The following is a 20,613-nucleotide window of genomic DNA, read 5'->3' on the forward strand; positions in this document are numbered from 1 at the left end:
CCTCGGGGGGCGGCTCCTCGGGGTACGTGTCGTTCCGCCGCGGCAGCTGGTTCCGGAACACTGCGGGCGAGACGCGCCGGTCAGCGGGACGGCGCCCGGCGGCCCTCGCCCTATCCCTCCCTCCGTCCCTGCGCCTCACCGCGGAAGGGCCCGCACGGGCCCGCCAGGCGGTAGCAGGCGGGGCTGCGGCAGGCGAACACGAAGAGGGTGCGGTGGAAGGCGTCGGGGCGGCCGGGCAGCGGCGCGTACAGCTGGAGCAGAAAGGCGCAGGGCTGCTGGCAGCGGCCGCAGCGCAGGGCAGCGGGGCCCGGCAGCCCGGCCTCACCCAGCCACGCCGGCCGCCCCCCCACCTTGCTGGGGAAGTAGGCGCTGCGCAGCCGCCAAGCACCGCCCGGATCCGCCGCGGCCGCCGCGAACCCCAGCTCCACGCCGGGAGCCATGCTGCTGCCCTGGGCCGCCGGGCGCCGAGAGGGCCGGGCCCTGCGCCGGCCCCGCCCGGCCCGTTCCGGGCTCAGCCCCGCCCCGGCTTTTGTAACGCGGCAGCAGCGACAGGACTGGAAAAAAAAACCCTGGAAGACGAAGGCAGAACTCTGCCTCAACGGACACCGCAGGCAGCGGTGAGACGGGGGGAAGACATGACAGACACGTTAACGACGCTGCTTTAATTCAGTGTTTAAATATAACATTCATTAAGTAATTAAAATAATGCCAAGCTGCCTTTAAAAAAAAAAAAGGAAAAGAAACCAAAACCAACCCAAACAAAAAATACCAAAACACAAAATTCAACACATTTATCAGTTCTGGTTATTGCCCAAGGGTTTGATTTGTGCTCTTTACTCATGAGGGCCTTGCCTTGCATTTAGCCAGCCAGCAATGTTTTTTTTCCTAAATATTAATTTAATAGCGAGTCTTTTAATTCCCTGTTACATTTTCACATCCATGAAATATTTGAATCCAATCACATTCCTTGTTACAAGTCTAGAAAAATGTATTTAGGTAGTCATTACTGTGCACATTTCTTTAAATATTTATTTTAAAAAAGACAATGTTTAATTTGTTTTAAAAAACAAAACACGGTGAAGATACACATACACCTCTAAGCCCCTCAGCAGCATTTCCTAAGTGGCAATAGAGATCTGTCCAGCTGAAGTAACACTTCTGTGCCTCCCATGCTCGCAGGCTGGCTGGGCAAGAGGGGAACCTCGTCCACTCCCATCCCTGCTCCTGTGGGATAGTGGTCCATGTTCTCAGCAGGAGCTTACATCCACTCACAGCATCAGGAACCATTTAGAGTCGTGCAGCCACAGGTTTCTGTACAGGTATCCGAGCATCTAACAAAAAAACCCACATTAAACATTTCTGATCAACGTGCTGTAAACACCACGCGAATAAACTACTCCTTACTTTATTGCCCTCAGTCACTGGGTTGCACAGTATATGGAATAAAGAAGGGAGATTGAAAGCTGCAGTTAATGACACCAGAAGAAGTATTGTAAAAAAATATTACTAGGATTTTTATACAGTTAAATCTATGGAACTACTAGGGAAAAAGCACTACATCCAATATATGTGCATTGTCCAAAGTAATTTATAACTTAAGAAGCTCTATTCAAATTAATTAGAAAACACTTACCAAACATGTCCAGGATTTTACTAACAGCCTCTTGATTTACATTGTAAGTGAATCCATTGGGCCTACAATTACAAAAAAACCCAAAAAGTTTATTCAACAAAGATTTCTTATTCCAGTCATTTCTACACAAATAATCTGAATTAAAACATTTTCATAATTACACAGTATTTTTCATCCTACCGGCATGTATATTAAATTTAAGGACATGTCAGACTCTACTCAAGAACAGTCACAGTTTCTTTATCTTTTCTCTTGTTTACAGTCCCCAAATTCTGCTGCACTCAATTTATTCCTTTAACTTGAAAGGGGAATTTAGCTATAGACATCTATTCTAACCTATTCATTTCATGAACAGAGGCATAAGGAAATGGCTCAGGTCATCAGCTGCCAACTATGTTCTGTGAAACACTCAAGACACTGCAGGGACTTGTACTGGGGACTTCCATGGTCATACTTTTAAATACAGTAAGAAGCACCACAACACAAATTCATTTGATAACAGAATAATGCATAATACAGCAACAGGTGGGTTTTAATCTTTGGCCTACAAACCATGAACTGTGTTAAAAGACTCAAATGATTAAGCTTTACAGTTAAATTGCTTTGAGATGAGTTCAGTGCTGAACTCCCCCAAAACCTGCAGTACTCCTGATTATTGCTTACGTAGCCTGACAAGGCTTACTGTAACACAGAGTGTTTCTATTACAAATAAGCAGTGCTGTTCTTTCTGCGTATGAGAGCCTCAGGAGAAAAGCTCAAAAGGTAAAGGGAGTCAGAAGCAGCCTACTAGTGAGTTAATGAATTTTGTTGCTAGGTCCCACAGGAGTTTTTCCACTATGAGGGTGTGGCGTTCCACTTCTACATCATGTACAGAAAGGAACTAGCGGGTCTTCTCCACAACTCCAGGAAATCCAGCCAACCTCTGGTGCTCAGGCATTTGGGGTTCTGCTGTTCTGCTTCACACTAGGATCTCAAATATTAAGAATTGCCACTAAGACTATACACCAAAAATTTAATGGTACTTACATTTTCTTCTTCTTCGCTGCACCCAGTTGCACAAGAGCTGATAAGGCATTTTTCTGCATGTCAGAAGACAGCGCTTCATAACATTGTGTACTCCCTATGGAGAAAGCAGAAACACAATTAAAATTTTTGTAATTTTCAATTAACAGACTACTCTTGTAAAATGATATTGCGTAACAGCTGTACACACCCTTCTCGAGAAGCTGAAAAACAAAGTTGCGGACTCCGGGTATAAACTGCTTCTCTGTAAATGCTTCTTTCATTTCCTTTGAGAGGTATCTGAAAATCAACTAAGATTTTAAAGAAAATGAGCATTTTTTTCTTTTTGATTGTCAGCTTTCAATGAATTATAAACAGATGTGTCCTTGTAAGTAAGTAATACTATTCCACTTTGAAAAGCGTAGGAGAGGAACTCAAAAGGTATTGTTGCATAGGGCATCTTAAAGTTTTATTACTGTTTTACAGGCAAGAGAATCCCAATATTAAAATAAGACTCAGTATTTAATAGCTACCTTAGACATTAATTTTACATCCTTGCTCTTACAATCAAAACAGTTTCTTTTTTTTAAAGCAATACCTGTTCTAAAGATGAGAAAAAGTAGGCACATCAGTACAGTTCGACCCACTTCACACATCAGATCACTAACTAGACTTCCCTATGTTAAACATCTACAGTCTCACCAATCTCATGCTGACTTACCTGAGATTTTAGCCTTCTGGGTTTGTACACATTGCTTACTACAGAAATGTAACCTTACTAAAACCTTGGAAAAACCAGGAGGATTTAGAGAGCTATGGATGGAATTCATGACTCTCATAAAAGCTATCAGATAGGGTATGCAAACTCATTTCCACACCTGGCAGGACAGCCCACATAAAATGAATTAAGCAAGAGCTCCTCATAAAGAAGAACAATGAACCTGGTAGCAGCACACTCCCTATGAATCTTATAAACCCACAATGAGCCATCACATTACACGGTAGTTACCGCCTTAGTAAATTGGACAAGTCTGAGCCAAAAGCTAAAACTGAGATCCTGGGGGGAGGGTGGTGCTTAAGATTTATTACTGCTATTTCTTAACTCTTGCATTTCCCAGCCACGAAAAGAGTCACTATTTACATCTCAGAAGTATCACAGCTCTCTTAGTTTCCCTATAAAACACAGGAAAAAAAAGATCATTTTTTTTACGGACAACATACCTGATAACCTTCCACAAAAGGTCTGAACATAGCTGACAAGAAAGACACTGTACCACTTCCTTTGTCAGTAGGGTAAATCTCCTGTTGACTCGTTTGAATGGCATCACATTTTGTGAGTAGAAAACATCCTTCCTCAAAATCCTGGGAGAGAGATGCATAACTGAAATTCTAACGTTTACAAGAAGTGCAGCTAGCATTTCCCCCAAAATCAACAACAGAAACCCCCACAACAGGGCACCACTTCAATTTCTGCACTCAGTTCTCAAAAGAATCAAACAAAACTTTTCCTATCTCCCAGCAATACCCTTACAGAAAGGTAGTGGGAACATGTCCTTGAACACAGCAGTATGTCAATGCGCAACAGGCCCTGGCACAAAGAAAGCGGCCCAGCTCTTACTGCAACAGCCAGCCTGAGTTCCCTCAGGATTTTGTCAAAACAGGGTCAGGTTGCCCAGTTTAGGTTTTTTTTCTGTGAGTGTTTTTTATTTATTTATCTATTTTTGAAGCAACGGTTTGCCTTTATCTCAGGTCCACTGTTTGCAATAAATGATGATACAGTTCACCGACCTGCCCTCTAACAAAGGGAAAACAAAATGGCCAAAAAATTACAAATTATGGAAATGTCAATGACAAAACCATTTTACTGCCAATACAGGCAAAAGGGGGACAGATAACACACGGGGATGGGAAATGGACATGACAGACATATGAACAAATAATGGGGTGAGTGGGTGGGTAAAAGATCCCTTCGCATCACAGCAACTCTTTCATCTGACTCCAGCAAAGTCAGTCATAGCCAGCCACCTTCCTGCTCCCTGCTACCTTCTGCTATTTCAAAAATGCTGCAAGAGGCCAACAATTGCTAACAAATAAAACTTAATATAACAGTTCCAATCAGCCTTTAAAAAGGCCCAATTCTCTTCTACATAAAAATCTATGAGATTTTAATATATTTGCAAGTCTTGAATATTCTTGTGAAAATTATACTTCTCTCTTTTTTAATGCAGGAAAGATTACAACTATCACCATCCTATATTTGGCCTTAGTATTGATAAAAACCACACGCAATCAGCTTAAAATCCAAATATAAAACTACACATACCAATTTATGTTGTGTGTGAGGTTGAACCAGTTTTTTTACTGATAAACTTGTTTTCACCTGCATTTCAAGCAGGCTGGGCCAGAGCCAACTCTGACCCAGCAGGTTTGTGTACAAACTGACAGAGAAAGTCCTGCAGAGAGCCAAGTGCTGTCTGCAGTTTTCCCAGCTTGCCCATATCCAGCTGTGCTAGGGGTGCACGCAGGCACACTGAGCCCTGGAATAAGGCAGTATGCAGGAACAATACTGGCTTTGTCTGACTGATGGCTGCATGGGGCAGGAGGTAAAATGAGGGGAAACTCTTTCCGAGCAAACAAGGATGCAACTAAAGCTTCCATAAGACTCTACGAAGGAAACTATTATGCCATTAGGAAAGCTCTCACTTCAAAAACCTTCACAGGCTGAATCCCTGACAGCATTTACACTTCATTTAAAAGACTGTTATAACATGGATTTTCAGATCTGTGCTGGAAGGCTGGTAGCTTTATGCAGAAAAGCCAAACTTGTGCAACAGCTCATTTTAATAGTTCATAATTGGGCAGTTTCAGGCTTTTTCAGTTTTTTACTGGAATGGGGAAGAAATTCCATATGCAACCTTGTAGATCCAGGCAATATTTTGCAACCAACTAAATGACCCCCTTTTAAGTTCTAGCTCCCACTTACAGATCAAGGTGGTATCACCGTAGGTGTTTATCACAAAGCCCTTGTTTGGCAGAGCCCTGGAATCAGATGCTATTTTAGTTGGCTGCATTACTATCAGTATTTTTGTATAAAGGATGTTTTTACCTTCAATGAAATGCCAGGAAAGAAGATGAACTCATCAGAAAAAACATCTCTCAAGAAGCTGAAGCAGCTATAGACTTCCTCTGAAAAAAATATAGTAAATGCAAGTGAAAAGGCACTTACTTCTTATTTGAGAGAGTACCTACTTCAATTAAGATATGGACTTGACATTAAAAACATACATACAATGGCAGAAACCACAACAGAACAGCAAGTACTCAAATAACTTGACTCAACTGTTAAGAAAAGGAAAGAGCAGAGGCTTGTAGCTTCTCAGAACATGCATTAAATGCCACAATCAAATCCTACAAAAGGATCGAAGGGTAAACAAACAAAAAAAAAGGCAAGCAAAACAACCCCCTGCCCTCCCAACACATCTACCTTATCCCAAGTATAACAGCCTCAGATAGCTCCTGCTAGCAGTCACCAGACCCGCGTGCTCCTCTCCCAGCTGATGGCACAAGGAGCAAAGCCAGCAGCTTCTCAGAGCCCAGCGTACCTTTTCTGAAGCTGGGTGTCATCTGCAAGGCGATTGCCACCAGGGCCGGGCGCACGAAGACGTTCAGCAGCTGGTTCCTGTACGTGGCACACATGAGCATGGCCAGCGCACGCCTGAAGACAATTTCCCCTACGGCTCCATCTTCCACTCCCTTGTCATTTAGGACCACGTGGCCATCGACAAGGCAAGCGATGTTGGAATGCAGGGTGAGGCCAGACAGGACTGCTTTTTTGGCACACAGGTTATCTAGGAGGAAAATGTAACACCCAGGAAGTTGCAAGAGGGAGCATAACTCTATTGAAACAGCCTAAAATGCACCAGTATTTTAGACACTAAACATTCAGTCAGAGAGATGTTCCAATACAATCCATACCAGGAATTGGGAAACTAGGCACAGTATGACATGGAGAGAACAAATTTCAGACATTTCCATAATTAAAACACACTGAATTCTTCCACTTACTAACAATTACAAATACTTCCTTTGTTTCTGGAACAAGTATTCTGAGCCTCCAAATATAAAAGGCATAGATCTGTTTGATGGATAAATGCATTAGCAAGGAAATGGAGACTATACTTCTGCTTAAGCATTTCTGACACTACAGGTTTGGACTCAGAGGTACAGGTCTTTATAAACTTTTTCATCAACTCTCATACATAAGCAAGGCCTCAACTCAAATTAAATTAAGAAAAATTCTTAACATAAATATGGTTACATAACATACCTACTCAATGAGAAACACTCCCTGCATCAAATTGGAATCAATTTGACAGGCAAGAAATAAAAACTTCATATTGAACACTAAAATACACTTTACATGTTCACAGCACCACAAGCATATCAAATCAATATAGCCTCTGACAGAAAAAACCCACCATATTGTTGTCCTTTAAGACAGATTTCATATAGAGTCTCATTGCATCTTATTTCCTCCTTAAGCCTACTTTGTTCCAGTTCTGCTAAAGCTCTCAAGTTTCTCTGTGCAATAGGAAGCAGAAGTCTGAGCAAGTCATTTTACAGTTCCTGTTTTGAATATAAAATTTCTAACAGCCAAGCAAACGTTCTGCCTGTAACAACCAACCAGCACGACAAAGGTAGAACCAACCAGCTGTTCGGAGACCAAAGAATGGAGGGGGTACATGTAGTTGCTGGCATCAGCAAATCGGCCTTTAAAATGTATTTATTCTTTCAAATTGACAATCCAAACCAAAACAACAAACCCAGTTTCTATGCAACTGATGCCTTGAGCACAGCCAGCACACTCCAACAATATCCACTCAGCTGTTGTCATTTCTCCATTTCATTACCATGCCTATTTGCTATTCCCTGACTACATCACAACTCCACTAGAGCAAATGCTTACTCACTGTTGCTAAGAAAATAAACCAAATAAATAAGCAAACCTGAATGTGGTATGTTTTTCAGTTTATTGTGTAGTAAGACTCTAAACTTAATTATTGTTATTGCCATTAAATTCTTGCTTTTACCAGTCTGGCAGAAGCAGACCTTGCCTGCATTCCCTTTAGCGCCAATCCCTGAAAGAAGTGGTTTTCTTCCAGAGGTGACAGAGTTCTTTTATACCAGTAGCCAGCTCCTATTCCTTTATTGTAGTAGTGAGAGGGATCCTTGATCATACACAGGACTATAAAAGCAAAGATCCTTGGTTTAAGTCTGCCTACAGCAGAAAGGCAAATGTACTCGCAATACTGTTCCTTGCTAGCTTTACCACTTACATCCTGAGGCTCTAAAGTTAATTGCCTGTATCACTCTGGCTCACAGAGAGAAGTTTAAAACAGAAAGTTTGAAAGCACAATCAACCTTTCAGCAGCTAATATATATATTTTACATATATATATGTGTGTGTATATATATATATACACATATATATACACGAGTGTGTGTGTGTATACGTATATTACTAATACCACCAAAGAAGCCTTCCCTCCGAAAGTCATAATTTCTGGAGATAAAGTGAAATTTAAAAATAAACAGACAACTGAGAGTTTTGATTTTCTCCCATCCATTTGTTTCTGTTAGTTCTTTGCACCAGTAACAACTCATACTATAGTCAGTACCAAGCAGGAAATGTAGCATTACATGGAGTTCACTGGTGCAGATCAGGAAACTGCCTGTGGCTTAACACAGTTCAGAAAGACAGACATTAGACAAACCCCAGTACTCTAATAAAGTACCTTATAATTTCCCTCTCATGCCACACTTCATGATACAACAGTAAAATATCTGTTCTGTTTCCACCTAACTGTTTTTTAAAGTATTATCTTCAACAGGTTAAGTCAAAACCTGTCACGTTTCAGCATAATTTTTAGCATATCCTAAAATCCGTTTATAATTCTAAGAATTCTGTAAAGCTGTTACCACACATTGCTTCCACAGAAACATAATTTATCCTTCATAAGCAACAAGAGGAACAGAAATAAAACTTTCTCTGCATACCAGGCCATTCAACGAATCCTCCAAAAGTCTGTGTTAAGCCTTTAAGCCACAGAGTCTTTTCTATTAGAAGTTCAAATTCCATGGCTGGCAAATTCTGGAGCAGGATAGCAGCAACTAGCACCCACGGGCTCAAAACCATGTTTTCTATTTGCAGGAGCTCCATTTTATAAGCTACGTCACTGACAAATTCTTGGATATCCTCAGATGGCTTTTGGGGAAGATGCCTGAAAAAAAACAATGCAATTTAAGGTACAGAGCTCAAAAAGTGGAATATAAATCAGCCCCCTCTTTATTTCTTCCCTATTGCTCCCAGATCCATAACTTTACAGCACCTAACATCTGGAGGGTGATTCTACGTGCCATGTAAAACAAGTATAGAGCAAAACATCAGTAGCTGCACGACTACCTGGAGCACAGACCTCTGTATGGATGCTGAACATTTGCTATCTTCAAACAAAATTCAAAAGCATTATGTTTTACATAACAAATTGCAAAAGCCTCACAATCCAGTCACAGCTACAGCTCCCTCACACACAATCACTTAACAGCTTGCAGGAATAATGCAAGAAGTGAGAGAAAGGTGAAAATTTTAAGCAGCAGAAGCACCACATTCTCAGAAAACAGAGCTTTGCCTGGTTCATGCATTACCATTAAGTTTTAAAGTGGCCTCTTCTCAACACAGGGCAAAGCCACAAAAGTAACAATTCATCTCAGAAACAGCCAGTCACAAGCACAATAAGCCTCTGCTCAGACCAAAGAGGTTCAGCAGTTTGAACAGTCAGATGGAGGGATGTGAGAGAATACAAAAACAAAGAGGACATCTTAGTTCACACAGTTGTAGACTAAACAAATGTTTTTCCTGTGCATACACCATGGAAAGATGTGGTACCTGGGAACCAAATTGTATGGGCACCGATTGATCCTCCCAGAGGCCAAGGTTCTAAGGGATACTGGCTGGCCAACGTAGATATGTATGGTACCAAAATTGTCACTGAGGATTCTCCTGGCTTTTAACAACCCCTATGAAAATGGGAAGAGGAAAACTTAAATTCTGGTGCTATAGGATGTGTATATGTCCACTTCTGTTCTTAAGGAATTTACATACAGATGTAGATTCTTTGGGCTTTGGGACTCCTAGAAGTTCATACGCATAGAGAGATTCTTCTAATATCCTCTCATAGCTGATGCTGATGGGAACAAGGTATGTGTCAAAGACTTCACGTTTGAAAAAGGGTTCCATCACAATGCTGAGAAGACCTGCCAGTTGGGAAAAAAACCATGAATCACCTGTCTTTTTCAAAGAGGGAAAAGCAACGGCAATTCAACTTTGAAAAGGATATCTTTGCATTTTAGAAACTGCTAATAGGTGTGCACTGTGCCTGTTCTCCCTTCAAGCAAGCAGAAGCAAGAGACACTGTCCAAGTCTTAAAACAGAGGGTAAATGGAAGCAATGCTCTTGGACAGCTATTTGTGCTCTTTTCAGCAGGACTGCTCTGTGCTCGCACAGCATCCTCCTAAAGATTCCCAATTACTTTTACATTGAGAACTACAGTATTTCTCTGCTGGCCAGGGGATGCCTATTGTCTAGGAAGAAAAGGGTGAAGAGTTATTGAATTTAGTACACAATGGGGCAAAGGGAGCAAAAGCAGTAGCGTGCAAGTGGAATGTATTGCTGTTCTTTGTCTGGCCTTGGAACCCAGTCATAGTGTTTTCCAGTACTCTGACAGATTTCCCCAATTTCCCTCTACTTTAACATCCCTTTCTATCCAAAGAACTTACAAAGCACATAGCCACTAAAGAAAACACTAATAATATTAAAATTTCCAAATCTTAAATAAACTTACCAAATTTTGGAGTCAGAGTCTTGGCAGTGCGGCTTCTGGTCCCCTCAAGGAAAAATTCAATTGGGGCATAGCCACTCTTCAAAAGTAAGACAAGCAAACAAACGAAAAGCTAGTCAGAAAAAACATTTCTTCTTTATTGTCCAAAAATAGTTTTAAGTACTTCAAATGTAAGTAAGTTGGTTTTTGTAATGAAAGACACATATATCTAACTTAAGCCATCTGCAAGCCTACATTCATCCATTGTATTTGCCACACTGTATAGTTTAATTAATGAAAATATTGGGTCTGTCATGAGATATGGGCACACAATCCAAAGCAACTGATGAGCAGTAATTTGTTTATCATTTACTGAAGTGTATAATAATAATAGAGTGCACATGTGGTCTTCACCTACAGCAAATCGGAGGTAAAAAGCACTTAATCAGATCACCATGAAGACTTTCAATCACACAGCCATAACATCCTGCATATTTCACCTGAATTGTTCCAACAGAGTATTTCTTAACATTGTGAGAGTTCAGGAAGTTATTTACCCTTAACATCGTTTTTACATATTCAGCAAACACTGCCCAGTAGAGTCTGTTCCCACCAAAGGAACGTCGCATAAAAAAGGCACCTGCCCTTCGTAGCAGCTCACCAACTATTTTCATTCCTAGGAAATCTGAAAAACAATCAAAGAAAAAACAAACCATACACACAAAATGTATTGATTAATATCAGCCAGCAGAATCAACCATGTTCTCTAGCATGCTGACTACCAGAATACAGAAGATCTCTTTCAAGGATTCCATTGTTGCCAATACATTTATTTGCTTTCAGATAGTCTAGCAAGACTTACATCAACAAGAATGGCATATTATAGTGTGCTTTCAATTTTTTTTAAGCTGCATTCACTTAGAGCAATTTATTTTCATAATTTAGATGGCCAGAGTTCAACCATAATAAAGACTAAGTTTCTGAAGTACATTGTCTCACTCATCTTTAGAAAAAAGCAGTTACTACTGAATGTATTCCAGAAGACACAGAAATCAAGCAGCCAATTAAACTATATTAGACCATCTATGATCCTGACTCATCATTCTGGGGCATGTACACTGAACCACCTAAAATTATTTTACAGTTTTTTAGTTTTAAGCAATGACAGTCAATGCTTAACTTGTCAAAAGCAGGAAAAAACATTTAACATTAACAAATTTCTTATGTAAGCATTTAAAACAAGTCTACACATCAGCTGGCAATGTGCCACTCCGACCTCCTTGCCACCTCAATCCATGAAACACTGAAGAACAGATATGCACTCAGTAAAATAAACTCACATTTCTAGAGGTAACATTGACAGTGACTGCCCTGAAGGTGTCAGAAAGATCATTCCAGCACCAACTAGATTCCTGCTAATGTACTGTATGAGGATGTACTAGAGAGTTACTGGCAACTGGTTATCTTCCCTTAGCTAATCCCCACATATCCGTATGCTTGAAGCCAAGAGATAACTAACAAAGCAAAGGCACTTATCACCTGTATCAGGAGAGTCTCTCCACTCAGCACAAGTGCTGCTTTGAGAGTGAGTTTGTAAACCACATCTTGTGAACCTCTAACAAGATATACAGTAAATACAACTACAACCATAGAGAACTGTATTTTCTCCGAAGGAATTTAAAATAATATGCATGTGCAGGCAGCATCAAGATACAAGCCCCTAATTCTTTAGGAGAACTTTGACCCTGAAGCACCCAAAACACTCAAAAAATGTTAATCCTTAAAAATTCCTTGTAAGCTAAACTAATAGTATCTTAAGATACTATTCTGAGGTCCAAAACTCAAAAATACTCTAATCCAAGTCAGCAAAGGATTACACCAATACCTATAACAGCGTGTGAGCATATTCTGAAAAATACACAACAGGCAAACCGCAATACCTTGATCAAGGCAGCTGTGAAACATCAACTTGGGAATCTAACCTGCATCACCCTGCCGCAAACTCAAAGACCAGGGAAATCTCAACTTCCATAGCAAGCACATTCTCACAGCTTCTATCAGTCTTCCTAATTTCTTGATTGGAATAGCAGACTACAGTAGAGCAGTGGTTCCAAGATGTCTGCTAGCTTACCTGTGGATATTACAGTGCTGCACCAGACCTGAGGTGGTTTTCTGCCTGCTTAGAAGACCTGTTTGATACCCGAGACTTTCAAGATCAGGTTTCTAAGTTAAATGTTGACAGCATCCAGATAATCAAAAAGCACATTAATTTGGAAGATATTTACTGTTCAAGCCCTCAAGAACTGTTTCCCACAAATATACTGGCTTCATCTGCTTCACAACTAAGTATGTCCAAAATCCTGACCTCTGATATGACATATCACTTCCCAGACAGCTCTGCTGTCAGCATGTCACAAAGTTCTGCCAATGCTTCAAAGAAATCAGTCACATCAGAAACAAGCATAAGTTGGCTGGTACTTTGTATCTGGCTACCGTGACTGCATTTTAAACTGTATAAAGTATCACAAAAAGTTCTGCATCCACAGTAGCACCTGGGCAAGTTTTTTATAGCCTGTTCCCAGGCTATAAAAGCAAATAGAAGTCTTCTTCACAACCCTTACCTCTGCCCCAGCCTCAGGTCTACAGATGGGGTACTTTTGGGCAAACTTGCTATGAAAAAAAGTCACCTTTTTGACAGGACTCAGCACCAATGAGAAGCTTTCAGACATTGTAAGCACCACACCCAAGGAGGATTTAACAAGACGTATTTGGCACAGAAGTTAAACACAACTACTTATAGTTGCAGCTACCAGAGAATGCTACCAATTCTCTGAATCCTGAAAACATTGTTTAAAACATACTTGCCTATTCCTGCAGCAATGACAGGCAAGGCCAAGTCATACGTGTATAGCAAATAAGACAGCATCAAAAAGTCTACATAGCTTCGGTGGCTGGGCAGCAGCACAACGGGATGCTCCTGAATGGCGTGTTGCAACTGGAAAAGAACAGTGCAAACAATCTTGTCCCAATATTTAGTGACTGTTGAAATTTGCAAATATAGACCTGCACAGGGCTTAAGGCAAACAAAACCCCATTTGCTTCAGGGTTGTTTCTCTGTCAACACGATCAATACCTCTTTCAACAGGGAAGCCACAGGAAATTTGGAGCAGTTGCTTCCAGAGTAGCAACGTGAGGTTCACAAGCAGCACAGGACTCAAAAACTAGGGCCATCCCATTATGGGATAGTCTATTTCCAATCCCTTTTGACGGGGATGGGAAACCAAATGGGGGCTGCCAGGACTGACATTGCTGACTCCCAGGGAATGCACCCTCCAGAACAGCGACATTCTTACATGAAATAGGGGGACAACAGTTCCCGGAAACTGAGGCAAACCTAAAGCATCTCCTGCCTCAGAGGTGCACAGTGTTTCACCACTCTTAGTTGTATGAAGGCTTTGCAGAACAGCCAGTCCACTCAGCCATGAAATATTATATTTTGACCCCCAATTCAGCTAAATGCATTATTATTTTATATTATAAGATCAAAAAGACTCAGTGGCTGATCTACCAGAATCACAGACACATGGTATTCCTTACCATAGAAAGCACTTGGAAAATATAGAAAAAATCCTGATAGCTGTCTGCCTCTAAAATACTTGTATATCATCTGTCTTACCTCCCAGATTTACTAAGAAATGCACTAATAAACAAAAGTGAATGCTGTCATTTTTTTTTCAAAGGTTATTTTTTCGTATTTGTTATTTGAAGATTAGAGTTCTTGTCCAAGTGACTGGTATGAAAATATTTTAACTTTTTCCCTCCCACCAGTACTCACTCTCTGCATTCCTTCTTCATTCACACAAACTCTCTGGAAAAGCTGTTTAAATATTTTGCTCAGAGTGAAGGCAAAAAATCTGACAGCTCCTAGTTGCATACGGTGGCCCATCTCATCCAGGATTTCCATGGCTTCTTCTTGAATAATATCAGGTGATTCTCCCATCTCTTTTGCTAACTAAACAGAAACAAAACAGCAGTGACAACTTGTTATCTTTTCCTTGCCCATGCACACCATTCTCATGTGCCACAGCTACTATGGGAGAACTACTGCAATAGTCCACAAGATTTTATTTTATGCGATAGGCATGGATCTAATCATACAGAAGTGTTTGGTGCCAGCCAACATGACAAGACCAAGTTTAAGCTGCTTGAAAATCAAAATGAGCTTAGATGTCAATGGGGGGAGGGGATGGTGTACAACAATCCTCCCCCCAAACACACCATCTGAATGTTAAAACTTGTAGCATATTCAGGGGAGATTTAAGTTCAAAGAATACTTCCTGTATTATCAGACTGAAGAAGGATCTGTGCCTTTTCCTTTGAATAGTAAAATGAAGCCTGTGTTTGTAGAGACAGTCAAAACACAAATATTTTAAGTGTTTTTGGGTTAGAGTTTACAAAGAACCTCAGCCCTATCACACTTCTACTTCTTCATAATGTTTTACTTTGGCAATGGAGAGCTGAATTGCATACAAAGCACTGTCTCTACCAACTGTGCATATCAATGATCTTTCTTCTGTTGCCATGCACATTCCCTTTTGAAGTTTCTTGAAACAGACTTAAATAATGGCCATCCCTCTGATTTGGTACTTTGAATCTAGAAATACTTAATTGAAAAGTTAAGCCTTTTACTGTTATGGAATAAGGAAAATAACTTTTACTCAACACAGAGGAGGAAAGAAAAGGAATGGCAGAAGAAAAAGCCTCCAAAAAAGCATGGCTCTGATTGGAAGCCAGTGCTGCTTACTTATTATTTCCATTTTGTGACATATGAGAAAATCCATCTCCTCCAATCTACCTTCATATACTTTACTACCATATCTACTGGTTCAACTGTGTTTTCTTAAATGCATTACCCATCATCCTAAGTATTTCCACATCTAGTTTAAACCGATTATTTTAGCCACTTAAAGAAGCCAAGAACTGCTTCCACTTAAGCCTGAGAAAATCACTCTTGTTTAGGAAGCCAAAAAATTGTTCTTGTTATTCACCAGGAAGAGATTTTGATCTCATTCACCAGCCAGCAAAAAGCTTACCATACAGTTCACCTGTGTGATTTAAGTGCAAATCCACTATGGAACTAACCTCTTCCCAAAAGCAGAAATCAAAAAACCAGACCAGTCACATACAGCAAGCTAAAACAAACTAATGACCTTAACTTCCCATACTGAACTTTAGTAACCTCAACAATTTGGCATAAGAACAAATTCTAGTACGCCTGTGTACAGCTGTGTAAACCATGCCCAGGCAGGAGGGACTCAAATCAGAGACTGCTGGGCACAGTGCCCAAGACACTCTCAGTTAGATACTTCCAGTAATCTCTAGTGCAAAACTGGTAACCAAGCTGCAATGGGCAGGTCTGCTAACTCCCTTCAACCACTTGATGCCAGCCCAGAAAATATCCATCAAAATCATTTTCTATCAAAAAAGCACTTCAGAAGAAAACATCACACAAACATCTTTCTGTCAAATCCTCTGTAAAGTATTTTCTTTCAGTAAGTTTTTTAGTGTATCTAGAGTTAAAAGATTTTTTTGGCTTTCATACTACTTAGCAATCCATAATGGAAACAGAACTACTTTGTTTACTTTGTCACATTATAACAGATTTTGATATATCATAGGTAACACTAACCATTAAAATAAATAAATAGAAAAATTTACAGTAGCTTGTCACTCAGGACTAACCATAACATCTTAGATATTTCTACACACTTGGAATTATTTTTCATGGATACTGAAATTAGTTACCCTGCTAACTAACACACACACTTATTTCAGGCATTTAAACACAGTGCAAAATATCAGCCAGTCTAACCATAAAATACTTTATTCATTATAAAGTAGTATCTGCCCTTCTTGTTAAAACATCTTAAACAGTGTTTCTAATTCAAAGAATTATCTGTGAAATACAACTCTCATTTTAGTGAAAGTAGCATTTAGGAATGGTTCCTAAATACATCACTAACCTATAAAATTCCTACAAGACAAATTCCTACCCTCAAAGTATAAAAATGTCTACTAAGGAGAGTGCTAATGTCTTTCACAACGTTGCTCTGTGGTGAGAACAGTGGAGTAGGAGTAGAAAGAAAAAAAAAAAGAAGTCAGGCACACTGCATAAGTTAATGAAGTGCTGTATATGCAAAATCAAAACACTTTCATGAACCTGATAGTTTTAGTGGCAACTCCAGTATTTTTTTTCCTGCCAAAAGAGAGTTATTTATTTACTAGACTGCCTTCCAAACTACAGTTATCATTTTAACGAGGTCAGCAATAATCTCCTTCTCCCGGCTGCTGCACAAAGGTTAGATGTGTTCAGTCCACCTCATCTTTGAGTGCATTGTCCAGACTCACCTGCTTGATAACATATTGAACTTGCTCTGACTGGAGAACAGCATTTTTGATAGCATTTGGCTTGCAAGGTGAAAGTCCCTTGTAGATCACCGGAGTATAACATTTCATCGCGTATCTCAAATCACTGGACAATCGTCTTTCCTCCAAGATATCCTCAAACTCATCTCTTTTCTTTGATGTGAGCTCTTTCTGCTAGGAACATACAAATGAAGAGTGAGACACTGTCTTGAGCTATTTGGTGATCTGCCTGGTTACAGCACCAAAATAATGATATGCAATGTTGTGCAACACTTGGGGTTTCTTTTTAGCTTTCAAAAATGTTTGCATTCTACACTCTGTGACTGCAGGAACCAATACTACCTGCTTGGAAGAGTGATCCAGAAGGAAACTAAAAAGAAAAATAAACAAACAACACCTCCCCCACCCCCCAAAAAACCCACCCTAACCATTCCCAACTGCAAAGATCCCCAAATCACCCTATGCCACGTTACTTAATTCCACCCAACAGGAAGAAGCTGAGAGAACACGTGAGCTTTTAAAGCTGAAATGCCCTGCCTCCAGCCTCTCCATGATTAATAGGTATTAACTAAAAGACCTTTGATTCCAAATCTCACAGCTTCATTAAGACAATGCCATGATTGACATTATAAAAATGCAATCATCAGTTGATTTTATCAATATTACAGAAAATAATCCCTGCTACTTAAAGTTGCATTTGGGGCCTTGATGACTTGTAGCTTTCACGAAGCCTGGATGTAAGGTACATGAAACATTACCAGCAGGAACAAAAAAAAAAAACCACCTCAATGTCAGCCTCATGATTGCACTATGGTGCACACATAGGTAAAAAGAGAGCACAGCCTCTGTGTAACCAATACCACTGTTAAGGAGGAAAAATACCCAGGACATCGAGAACTAATTGTGGATCCATCCTGCTGCAGAAAACTCAGAGACAAAACTCTTCCCTTTGAGCCAGTAGACCCCTGCGCTAGAGAGAGATGTCTCCTGTATCACTACAGTTTGTATGAATGACCTCTCAGTCTTCCCAAGACTGAAAATGCATTTCTCTAAACTTCAAAATAGCAGCAATAGCCACCAGATAAGTAAGACAACTGGAGTAAGCCTCTGTGAAAGAAAAATACAAAAGCATTACTTATGACCAAGTATATTTATTAGAAGATGCTAAAAATAAAAATGCTTATGTCTTCCTCCACAGTACCACTTGAAAGGTAGCACTGGCAACCTTTTCATTCATTCTACTTCCTCTTTCTATATATGACCTGTGCAGAACCAATCTGATAATGAAGGATAAAACATGTTTCATGGGCTCTTAAGAGTGACCTTTTCTGGTGCTGAGTGGAAAGCCCGGCCAGCAAACACACAGGGGAACACCAGGAACAGATAAGCAAAATGCCCAGCAGTGGCAGCTGGCTTTTCAACCTTGGGAGAGGGAGTCAGCTTTCACTGACAGCCGAGCACAGCCACAGCACCAACACTATCAGACCAGCTGACATTTAGTAGAGAGCAAATCTTTAGTTCCCGTCCATTCATCAGCACAAGGTAATTTGGTGGAACAAAACAAAAAAACTCAAATCGGGAATATCTCCACTTAAGAGATATTAAGAACGACAAAAAAATCCTTCAAAGCCTCATCTGTATCAAAAGTCAATTTTGTTTTGTTGGAGGACACAAATCCTACTATAATGTTTGAGCTTTTCAAGTTCTTTTACCCACACAGGACAGGCAAATTTGGAGACCATCCTTCTACTGTAACTGCATTTAGTAGATTGTATAACTTTTCTTTCCACAACTGCAGTGTAGAGAATTCCCTCACAGTGACTGCAGAATAAACTCTTCAGGAACTTTCAAAATAGTCCTATATAGGTATTAAACCCAGACCTCTATTAATACAAAACTTTTAGAAGTTCTTATCCTATATGGTTTAGCGTTACAGCTTTCAATCTCTCTTCTTCCTCAGCTTTCAACTGGTTGGTATTTTGCAAGAGCTGAGTAAGCTCAGATCTGTTAAGATGACTGGAAATAGTTTCTATTAGCCATCTGTTGCTGTTGACACCTTATATCAACCCCCTTGATTAAAAACAAAATAGAAATAAATCCCTTATGCTCTGTAATGGCAAAAAAAGATAACTCAGAATAGTAGGAGAAAACATTATTTGCCTCTCAGTATCACCTACTCAGATCAGTATGTGACAAATCATTGCTCAGAAAATCTAAGCAATGTTTATGTCAGTTACAAAAGTTCAAATCCTGCTATCTGCAGCTACATGAAACCCAGACAAAGAAACCCAGCACTCAGCACAGGCACCATCAGCCTCATCAGCAGTCACCACGCTGCTACAGCTGTTCCCCAATGCAACTCTGGTGAGCAGAGCTTTGCAAAGGCCATGGCCCATTGAAAAATCACCTCCCTGCCTCTGCTCCTCATCTGATGTTTTCAGACTTGATGTGCAACTGATTTCTCTCCACAGCAATAGTTATTTTCACGCCCTGTTCTGAAGGAGCACTGAGGGTGCCAAACCACACACTTCACCAACCACTAAAGATATCTAACTGTGCTTTCAAACATTACAGCCAAGCCATTGTTCCAGCTTCAATTGCCAACTGGTAGAGAACACACTTAGAAAACACACTGTTGGAAACCTGGACATCAGAAATTCAGTGACATGCACTGTTACTGCGACAGTGGTGAAGTATGAAAGCAAAACAGCAGGAGCCTGGAACTCCTCTGCTTCCATATAACTAGGATATGCAATAGTAACGATGGTGCTCGCTACGTCCTTGGGATACCAACATAGAGACAAGACACAAAAGAGAAGTTCAGGAATCTCTGCCGAAGCAAGGAGCCGTTTCCCTCTCTCCCTAGTCCCCTCCTCCAATTGCTTGTACAGAGGTAGGGTTTAGCACCCCGCACCCAAACCTCCTTGTCTGAGGCTGGGAAAGCAGCTGCAGGGAGCAAACAAGGTCAATAAAATAATTTTCACTATATAACACGGGAAAACCCGCTTCGGCCACTCCATCCCCACGACAATCGCCCAGCGCTGAGTTCACCGTCGCTGGCAGGACAGGTTTCTGGGGGGCTGAAGCCCTGCGGAGCGCCCGGTGCCCGGAGAGCTGCCACGGCAGAGAGCTGCTCCGGGACACTGCCTCCGTAAGCAGGAGCCACTTCCCAGCTCCCCTAACCCAGCGGGCCTTCCGCAGCAGCTCTGAGGGGAGACGCGGCGCTCGGGATCGGGAGCTCTGGCTGTCGCGACTGACACGACAGGTAGCGAAGGAGTACCCGAGGCAGAAGAGGGCGCGCGGGAAGGTCAGCTGGTGAGGGGAAACGTCCGGCCCCGAGAAAGGCCTCGTCCCTCCCTCCGGAGCGTGGTCCTCGCTTTCCCGGGGACGCAAACCGGGGATAAGGGATGGAAGGGCAGATTACGCCAAGCGCCGTCATTCCGCTTCAGAGTGAGCGGCACCGCCTCGGCACGGGGGTGGGAGAGATGGGTGAGGTGAGCAGCCCCTTCCCCACGGCACCGCTCCCGCCGCCGCTGCCGCCTACCGAGTACATGGGCGCCCCTCGCCGCGCCCGACCGGGCGCCGCCGCCGCCGCCGTCGCCATGGTCCTGCGAGCTCCGCCGCGCCGCCCCGCGCCCCGCTCGCCCGTCCTACCCCACCGCGGTGCCCTGCCGC

At 41.4% G+C, this 20,613-nt stretch overlaps 2 protein-coding genes across 5 annotated transcripts in view; both read right to left on the reverse strand.

The window, feature by feature from the left end:
• Positions 1-475, reverse strand: part of PDCD2 (programmed cell death 2) — a 5,103-nt gene extending 4,628 nt beyond the window's left edge. Inside the window, exons 1-2 of the mRNA XM_042025200.1 lie at positions 140-475; positions 17-60 (exon numbers count right to left, since the gene is read on the reverse strand). Coding sequence (XP_041881134.1) covers positions 17-60; positions 140-440 — 345 coding nt within the window. The 5' untranslated portion in view covers positions 441-475. The remainder of the gene's footprint in view (positions 1-16; positions 61-139) is intronic.
• Positions 476-641: 166 nt separating this feature from the next.
• The window catches only part of GNPAT (glyceronephosphate O-acyltransferase), a 20,832-nt gene continuing 860 nt past the window's right edge, over positions 642-20,613 (reverse strand). Inside the window, exons 1-16 of one of the 4 annotated variants that reach the window (XM_042025198.1) lie at positions 20,483-20,587; positions 16,921-17,109; positions 14,348-14,524; positions 13,378-13,507; positions 11,070-11,197; positions 10,537-10,612; positions 9,798-9,949; positions 9,582-9,712; positions 8,693-8,916; positions 6,238-6,483; positions 5,742-5,821; positions 3,857-3,997; positions 2,847-2,946; positions 2,660-2,753; positions 1,634-1,695; positions 642-1,331 (exon numbers count right to left, since the gene is read on the reverse strand). In XM_042025198.1, coding sequence (XP_041881132.1) covers positions 1,288-1,331; positions 1,634-1,695; positions 2,660-2,753; positions 2,847-2,946; positions 3,857-3,997; positions 5,742-5,821; positions 6,238-6,483; positions 8,693-8,916; positions 9,582-9,712; positions 9,798-9,949; positions 10,537-10,612; positions 11,070-11,197; positions 13,378-13,507; positions 14,348-14,524; positions 16,921-17,109; positions 20,483-20,542 — 2,034 coding nt within the window. In that variant the 5' untranslated portion in view covers positions 20,543-20,587 and the 3' untranslated portion in view covers positions 642-1,287. Of the gene's footprint in view, positions 1,332-1,633; positions 1,696-2,659; positions 2,754-2,846; positions 2,947-3,856; positions 3,998-5,741; positions 5,822-6,237; positions 6,484-8,692; positions 8,917-9,581; positions 9,713-9,797; positions 9,950-10,536; positions 10,613-11,069; positions 11,198-13,377; positions 13,508-14,347; positions 14,525-16,920; positions 17,113-20,218; positions 20,393-20,482; positions 20,588-20,613 lie in introns of those variants that run through there. The other 3 variants (XM_042025197.1, XM_042025196.1, XM_042025199.1) reach the window with 3 other exon arrangements.

Source organism: Corvus kubaryi, unplaced genomic scaffold (genome assembly GCF_017639235.1).
Source record: "Corvus kubaryi isolate FWS band 111438036 unplaced genomic scaffold, C.kubaryi_AGA036_p1.0 37266, whole genome shotgun sequence".
NCBI lineage: Eukaryota > Metazoa > Chordata > Aves > Passeriformes > Corvidae > Corvus > Corvus kubaryi.